General features: G+C 41.6%; 2 protein-coding genes and 1 non-coding gene across 3 annotated transcripts; 1 reads left to right on the top strand and 2 right to left on the bottom strand.

The window, feature by feature from the left end:
* On the bottom strand, positions 1–1013 carry LOC103519565 (inhibitor of Bruton tyrosine kinase-like). The gene is made up of 3 exons (XM_008484654.2): positions 768–1013; positions 198–383; positions 1–78 (listed from the first exon to the last, which is right to left on the bottom strand). The coding sequence occupies exons 1-3, from the start codon at positions 915–917 to the stop codon at positions 1–3; spliced, it is 414 nt and encodes a 137-aa protein (XP_008482876.1). The 5' UTR covers positions 918–1013.
* Positions 936–4495, bottom strand: LOC103519564 (inhibitor of Bruton tyrosine kinase-like). Its single transcript, XM_008484653.1, has 7 exons — positions 4491–4495; positions 4186–4332; positions 3077–3265; positions 2590–2744; positions 1952–2109; positions 1405–1565; positions 936–954 (listed from the first exon to the last, which is right to left on the bottom strand). Exons 1-7 carry the CDS (start codon positions 4493–4495, stop codon positions 936–938), a joined length of 834 nt encoding a protein of 277 aa, XP_008482875.1.
* On the top strand, positions 3584–3655 carry Trnaa-ggc. The gene has a single exon. It is a non-coding gene; the product is annotated as a tRNA-Ala (tRNA).
* Positions 4496–7500: the final 3005 nt, after the last annotated feature.

Below are 7500 nucleotides of genomic sequence, written 5' to 3'. Positions count from 1 at the left end.
TCATTTTTTTCTGTCTCTGATCAAATGATCAATGGGTCTCATTTCTTCATTGTCCATCACTGTCATACTGGCTCCATACTGAAACATTCAAGTATGCGTTAGAAACAGACTTGGTAATATGTAATTTACTCAGAGCTCATTCATCATAGGAGTTATTAACATGTACCATCATACCATCAAGATACCAAACAACTTACCTTAGCAAGTAGTACAGTGACATCAATTTGACCATAGAAAATACTGTTGTGTATGGGAGTGTACCCCGACTCTTTGTCTTTGAGATTGATGTCAGCCTTTGCAGATGTGATAAGCCATTTACAGAGATTTTTTTTTCCACAGGCAGCAGCAACATGTAATGCTGATCTGCCAATATTGTCAAGTACCTGGGGGTGAATCAAATACAATAAATAAATTAATGGAAGCGTAAATTAATTAGTATTTTCTAAAGCTACATGTTCACTTAAATATTGGATCTTAGCTCTTGTAAGAGACTTTCCCCTGACTTCCAATGTGTACACACAGCAAGTCTTCTCTTACTCCATAGACTTTACCGACACTTTCTGTGTGCAAAACATATACCTATGTACTCCGTAAGTCTCTTGCACAATATTATTGGCAGTGTTTTGGCCATTGGGTACTTGAGGATTACAACCTCTCGGTCCACAGGTAGAAATGTTTGCATACTTGGAGACTGTTTGAACATAGTCTCTGAACTTGCTCAGAAGTTAACAAACTTTTAGAACCCAAGGTAGATAAAGGAAACTTACGTGTCCACAGTTACCACAAATACAGTAGATATAGGATGCTAGCTGGCTATCAGTGACAGATCTTGATGTAATAACAGAGGTTATTTCAGACCCATGGGTCTCGGATCGACACCTGTCCGTACAGTCATTGTAGACATAGTTCTTCAACATTGTCTGCAAAGTCCTTGGTCAATAGAAGGCGGAAAATCTGAAAAAACGTCCTGGAAAAAGATTTGTTCCCTTTTAACTTCCAACTTCCAAGTTTGATCTGAGATTTGTCCATTTGTTTATCAAATTACAGTGTTGCCGCTTGCCGGTGCAAAAGAAGACCGGCTAAATATTATCCGGAAATTTCAAATTTAGAGCCGGACACATTTCGATTTTGCCATTTAAATAAATGGAAATCAGCCCTAACTAGGGTGATTGCTTTGGGCTGACATTTGGTTTTGGCTACAAATTTTACGAGTGGATGCCCTTTGCACTCAACCTTGGTTATTTATTTAGCAAGGGAAATTCAGGCTGGTATACTCCCTGTTTAAAGTCCCCCAGCGAGACTAAGCTGGTCTACTCTCTGTTTAATGTCCCCTAGCCAGATATCTACATATGTATATGTATTAATTCTTGCAAATAAATAAAGAGTATTATGTTGAAAAAATACCTGTGTGCGGGGAATAGTGTGGAAGCGACTTGGAATGTGACGTCATGAAGAAGATCGCATTCGTTGGCTTCAGTGAGGAGGGTGGTTAGTTGTGATTGGAACTGCGATGAGGTGATGCGAGGTATGTCATCGGTAGCCAGGAGAAAATCCAGCGGACGAAACTGCAATTGTTGACCGAAAAATAATAATAATGGTGCCTATTTATACTGCTCGCATAGGACTGACAAGTCCCTTTACTCCAGCACTTACTTTCTCAAACTTCTGGGCAAGAAAGATTTGATGAGAAAGAAGAGGACATGGAAAGGGCTCCAGCAGTAGGCTACTACTATTGTTGTGGTCAAATTCTCAAATTATATTGATGATAAAATTCCATACCTCGGCTGGGATTGAACCCTCGCCCTCCTGTTTACCAGGCGATCGTCTTGACCACTACACCAGCGAGACAGGTGTAGTAGTCAAGACAAGGACAAGAAACCGAGGAGGAAAAATGAAAGATCTATCTATACCTCTTAATAATACAGTAGAGAGTTAAATACATAAATTTTACCTGAAGAACAGCGAAGTTGTAGCCTTTCGGATCTGACGTGATTTTGACAGCGCGATGTACATTGGCTAACCTCTCAGCTCGAATTAAATAGGTAGGTGTGACGTCATTGACTAGGTCCTGAGCCGTGAGATATTCTCCTTTTGATTTCTTCTGAGATACTGCATGAACAAAAATGGGTTTGTCAATTAGAGCGTTCAATAGTGCAGTGAAGTACGGTTCCCTTCGGTTCCCGAGTAAACAGTACAATAGTCCTAAACAAAAGTGGACGCGGCAGCACACAAGGGATCAAGAAGAGACCGCCTTAACATAATAATAGTCGATTAAAGAAAGCGTAGACTCGTGAAGTCTGTCTCGTAGCATGCCCAATTTGTAGTATGCCTCTCATCAGAAGATGAGCGATAAGAGACACAATTTCCATATTTCAATAATCTTTTTACACTGGTAATGTTGCCATTGGTCGCTACTCGATTAAAGTAACCACTCACTTGTCCTCACGCTGAGTGCATTCCGAACTCCAAGCATAGAGCCGAAAAAACTTCGACCTTGGGACCTCCGGAGTGCAAGCCTAGTGTGATACCCACTCGGCCACGGAGGTTGCTTCATTAATCACAAAATAGAATTCATTCGGACAATATTACCTGTATTAAGAGAAGAGGAAGAGCTGGTGGTCTTGTGTTTCAGATTTAGTTCCGAGCTCAGAAATGTTTGACCGTCCGAGGATACGAATGCCAAGTGATTGGACTGCAGGACAAACTGACGGACCGCAGTGTAGCGAAGTGAAATGAACACACACCTGCAACAAAAGAAATTTTAATTGTGTTAAGCATTCGTAGATTCGTAGAAGCTTAACCCATCCTTTAGGGCTATTTGCCCCCACACCCAAGCCTCGGAGTGGGCTTTTTGTGAATGGTGTTAAGCATAATTAAATGCTTGTCACAAATGACGTTTCTTGCTTATTACATCTAAATAAATTTTATGACTTGTCCTGTGCATGAACCAAACTCCAAATCTGAAGTCCAACGCGCTAACACGTACACTACCGAAGTAATGAAGTTGGTTATCTGAAGCAAATATTGAACAAAGTTAAAAAAAAAAAAAATAAATAAATAACAACTAATGATTTACCTTGTAAACTGAGCGCAGGATTCTGTCCACAGGAATATATTGCCATAGTTGGTGAGGATGGCCACTTTCAAATCTTCTCCCTCATAGGGGGGTAAACCCTGGGGGTGGGGAGCTTTGAATCTGCCCCCCGCCACGCACATCTGCTCTATTGTTTGAACTTTCCCGGACAGGTCAAACGGAGACCTTTTCCTGAAATCAGAAAAAACAACAGATATGTATCAATACATGCCGTAAGGTGTGTGAGCGAAAAGAGTTTGGAGCTTAGCACTGTTTGGCCTATATTAACACGAAATAGAATTTCAAGACTTTTCAGTATTTTCACCTCAACTTCCCGTCGAATGTGAAAATAGATGCGAAAACGCCAAAACCCGACCTTTCTACGATTTGTATAATTGGTTTTCTGATAGGTATTGTAGACGACGTGAAATCAGAATCAACAATAGCATGTTAAATGCACTAGTCCCCAATGGATCACTAGAGTTGAGCAAATTTTAGCGTGCTTAGTCAGCTCCCATGGCGTAGTGGTCACTGCACTCGCCTGGCACGCGGGAGACCCGGGTTCGATTCCCGGCGGGGTCAAGAAATTTGTATCAAGCAAATGATTGACTCCGTGACTGGCTGTTGCGGGGCCCACTCAGCCTCGTGAGGAAAATGAGTAGCTATGACATATAAATGCGCATAGCGACCGGTGCCAGCATGGTAGAGGAAAATGAGTAGCTATGGCATATAAATGCGCATAGCGACCGGTGCCAGCATGGTAGGTAAACATTGGATTTTAGGATTATTGAGATATTGGGAAAAATCCTACAATGCTGCAGTGAGCACCAAAGTTGTGACATAATAACACAAAGAAACTGCATTTACATTTAAAATTTAGCGTGCTTGGAATCTGGACGGGTAGCTCGTCGCCGAATGTAAAAACCTGATTACGAAAAAAAAAAATAATAATAATAATAATAATAATAAATAAATAAAAAAATAGCAGTTATACAGTGATATTAATACTAACCTTCTTGGGAGAGCTTGTTGCCAAATAAAGGGTAAAACCTCCGTCAGTAAAAACCCCAGCAGTAATACAGTGACGTTAACTCCTAGAAAAAAATATTTACCTCTGATGGAAAGGAGAGAACCTACGACATTCATATTGGTAGTGCAGATAGATATCACTCTTATTGACTCGTATAACTGTGGCAGTGTTGCAAGCTACCACTTCTGTTATGAGATCCCCATATTTCCAGTAGTCCCTCCATCCACCCCTGGTGGGCGATTGAAAGGGGGCACCTGCCAGCTTTCGCCTCAATCCCCCGTTCATTCCTCCACCCAGCCTACTTACTTTTTTTCTTCTTTTCAAAAGCTAACATACCTAATTTAATTTTAAGTTTAATTACTCATTTAATTTAATTTGAAGATTTACCTCATGTAGTATAGAGCCAGGTATAGGTAACTGTAGCGGCGTGCTCCCTCCAGCTTCCATCCACCCCCCACACAACATGTGCTGAAAATACTCCAGTCGCCCCGCTAGAACACATTTGTGGGCCTTGATCAGGGCCCCATCACAACTGGAAATGGCAACATCGGATAGCTCTTGGCAACTATGCCGATCGAAACAGGGGACCTGGCTGGGAACGGTGACTCCGGGTTCTTTCAGCACGAGGGTTCGATTCTCATATCTGGAAGTAAAAGTATTGGAAGTGTTACTAGTTACTAGAATAGAATAGCATAGAATATACTCTGTTAAGCCCTGTTTATAGTGCAAGAATGAGACTGAAAAATAAAAGGAGATTTATTCACTCAATCATTCACATACACATACTATCTCAAGAATCCCAACACCTAGAAAGATCAAATTTGGTAGGAATATTCCAATATTCTAGAAGTGCACTAACCAAAAAGAGAGAATAGATCAGTTGCGCTTACTTGGGAAATGTTTCAAAGTCATAGAGCAGGAAAAATGAGGAGCAACGGAATTTTTCTTTTTCTTCTATGGGCTTACTTGGGTGATGTTTCAAAGTCATAGAGCAGGAAAAATGAGGACCAACGGAATTTTTCTTTTTCTTCTACGATGCATACTTGGGTGATGTTTCAAAGTCATAGAGCAGGAAAAATGAGGACCAACGGAATTTTTCTTTTTCTTCTACGACTCTTCTAATACTGAGATAAATCGATTTAAAAAATACCGGTAAATCGTGAAGTTTGACGTCACGGCATACGCTCCCGTAGGCGATGATGTCGTAATTCATGACTCCCGCTTCGTTTGTTTGTGCGCAAGCGTTTCTGCGCATTTTGACGTAAATTCTGACGTCACAACTCTTTGAACTTTTTCAGTAGAACGGCAATTAAAAATTGAATTTTTGACCTTTTAAAAAGATTTATTCACTCAATCATTCACATACACATACTATCTCAAGAATCCCAACACCTAGAAAGATCAAATTTGGTAGGAATATTCCAATGTTCTAGAAGTGCAATAACTAAAAAGAGAGAATTTTACCGAAATCTACATCGGTTTCGCAATATGGTTGATTTTCTGTGGCGAAGGACGGGCAAACCTGCTAAAGACACTCCCCCATAAATGTGTCTTTTTTTAAGAGGTTTGACAGAGGGAACTAACTGTAACTGGTAACTGTACTTTTTTAAGCGAATGCAAATATCAAGTTTTTTTTTAAAGAGGTTTGACAGAGGGAACTGTGACTGCTAGAGAAATCGAAGAGAGAAGGAAGACAGGATAGGAGAAAGCCAGCCGTTCCGAGAACGAACATTATCCCATCAGGATAAAAAAAAAAAACACATGTATTTTTTTGTTAAGAGGTTTGACAGAGGGAACTGTAACTGCTATGGTCTTATCGTCCCAAAATCAAGAGAGAAGGAATTTTTTTAAAGAGGTTTAACAGAGGGAACTGTAACTGCTATGGTCTTATCGTCCCGAAATCGAAGAGAGAAGGAAGAGAGGGATAGGAGAAAGCCAGCCGTTCCGAGAACGAACATTATCCCATCAGGATAAAATCCGCCCCGGGCGGGAATCGAACCATTTTAAAGAGGTTTGACAGAGGGAACTGTAACTGCTATGGTCTTATCGTCCCGAAATCGAAGAGAGAAGGAAGCCAGGTGGGAGGAAAGCCAGCCGTTCCGAGAACGAACATTATCCCATCAGGATAAAATCCGCCCCGGGCGGGAATCGAACCCGCGACCTAGCGCTTACAAGGCAGACGCACCAATGTGTCTTTTTAATTTCAGACTTACCACTTTAGGTTCAATGACCGAAGCACTACTGACAGTGACAGGCGAATGTCCAAGCTGCCCAGCATGTATCCCAAACGTGTACACCTCACGACTGGAATAGACCACTGAGTGAAATCTACCACAGCATACTCCAATGAGAGGCTGTGAGGATTTGAGGGAACTTCGGGGTATGGGGGTGGGGGAGACAATGTTTGACCTCAGATTTGGATTTTTCACAACTTTTTACGTAGGAATCGACCTTTTATTGATAATATTTTCCCAATTGCAACTCCTCCATTTTACCGAAATCTGCATCGATTTCGCAATAGGTATGGTTGATTTTCTGTGGCGAAACACGGGCAAACCTGCTAAAGACACTCCCCCATACATGTGTCTTTTTTTAAGAGGTTTGACAGAGGGAACTAACTGTAACTGGTAGGGTCTTATCGTCCCGAAATCGAAGAGAGAAGGAAGACAGGATAGGAGGAAAGCCAGCCGTTCCGAGAACGAACATTATCCCATCAGGATAAAATCCGCCCCGGGCGGGAATCGAACCCGCGACCTAGCGCTTACAAGGCAGACGCACCAATGTGTCTTTTTAATTTCAGACTTACCACTTTAGGTTCAATGACCGAAGCACTACTGACAGTGACAGGCGAATGTCCAAGCTGCCCAGCATGTATCCCAAACGTGTACACCTCACGACTGGAATAGACCACTGAGTGAAATCTACCACAGCATACTCCAATGAGAGGCTGTGAGGATTTGAGGGAACTTCGGGGTATGGGGGTGGGGGAGACAATGTGAGAGGGAGGAGGTGACAGGCCTAGCTGATGAAAGCTGTTCAGACCACATACAAACACCTGGAAAAGTAAGGGGAGGGTTGGTATTGGTATGGATCATTGGCTATAAGCCCTAATCTTACTGTAACAGTACATAAAACAATCCCATCCACTATCAGTGGTTACTAGAGTGTTTATACATAGGTACCTTAGATAACAAAATTATTTGGTGACCCTTTTTTTTTTTTTTTTAAGAGGTTTGACAGAGGGAACTGTAACTGCTATGGTCTTATCGTCCCGAAATCGAAGAGAGAAGGAAGACAGGATAGGAGAAAGCCAGCCGACCCTTGACCCCTTGAAATGAGTATTTTTTAATGTCTTGGTAATGTAAATAAAAATTAGTATGAGAATTGGTAACAGCCA

Source organism: Diaphorina citri, unplaced genomic scaffold, assembly GCF_000475195.1.
Source record: "Diaphorina citri unplaced genomic scaffold, Diaci psyllid genome assembly version 1.1 scaffold2801, whole genome shotgun sequence".
Lineage (NCBI taxonomy): Eukaryota > Metazoa > Arthropoda > Insecta > Hemiptera > Psyllidae > Diaphorina > Diaphorina citri.
Note: the sequence above shows the minus strand (reverse complement) of the source record. Positions and strands in the feature narration are given on the sequence as shown.

Bases quoted from the DNA above. Each gene is read 5' to 3' on its own strand.
- LOC103519565 (XM_008484654.2), bottom strand. From the start codon at position 917: ATGTTGAAGAACTATGTCTACAATGACTGTACGGACAGGTGTCGATCC. The intron at 384-767 runs GTAAGTTTCCTT...ATTCACCCCCAG, and splicing joins TTTGTGGTAACTGTGGACAC to GTACTTGACAATATTGGCAG. The intron at 79-197 runs GTAAGTTGTTTG...TGAATGTTTCAG, and splicing joins TCACTGTACTACTTGCTAAG to TATGGAGCCAGTATGACAGT.
- LOC103519564 (XM_008484653.1), bottom strand. The intron at 2,745-3,076 runs GTAAATCATTAG...CTTTTGTTGCAG, and splicing joins TCCTGCGCTCAGTTTACAAG to GTGTGTGTTCATTTCACTTC. The intron at 1,566-1,951 runs GTAAAATTTATG...CAACAATTGCAG, and splicing joins ACAACTTCGCTGTTCTTCAG to TTTCGTCCGCTGGATTTTCT.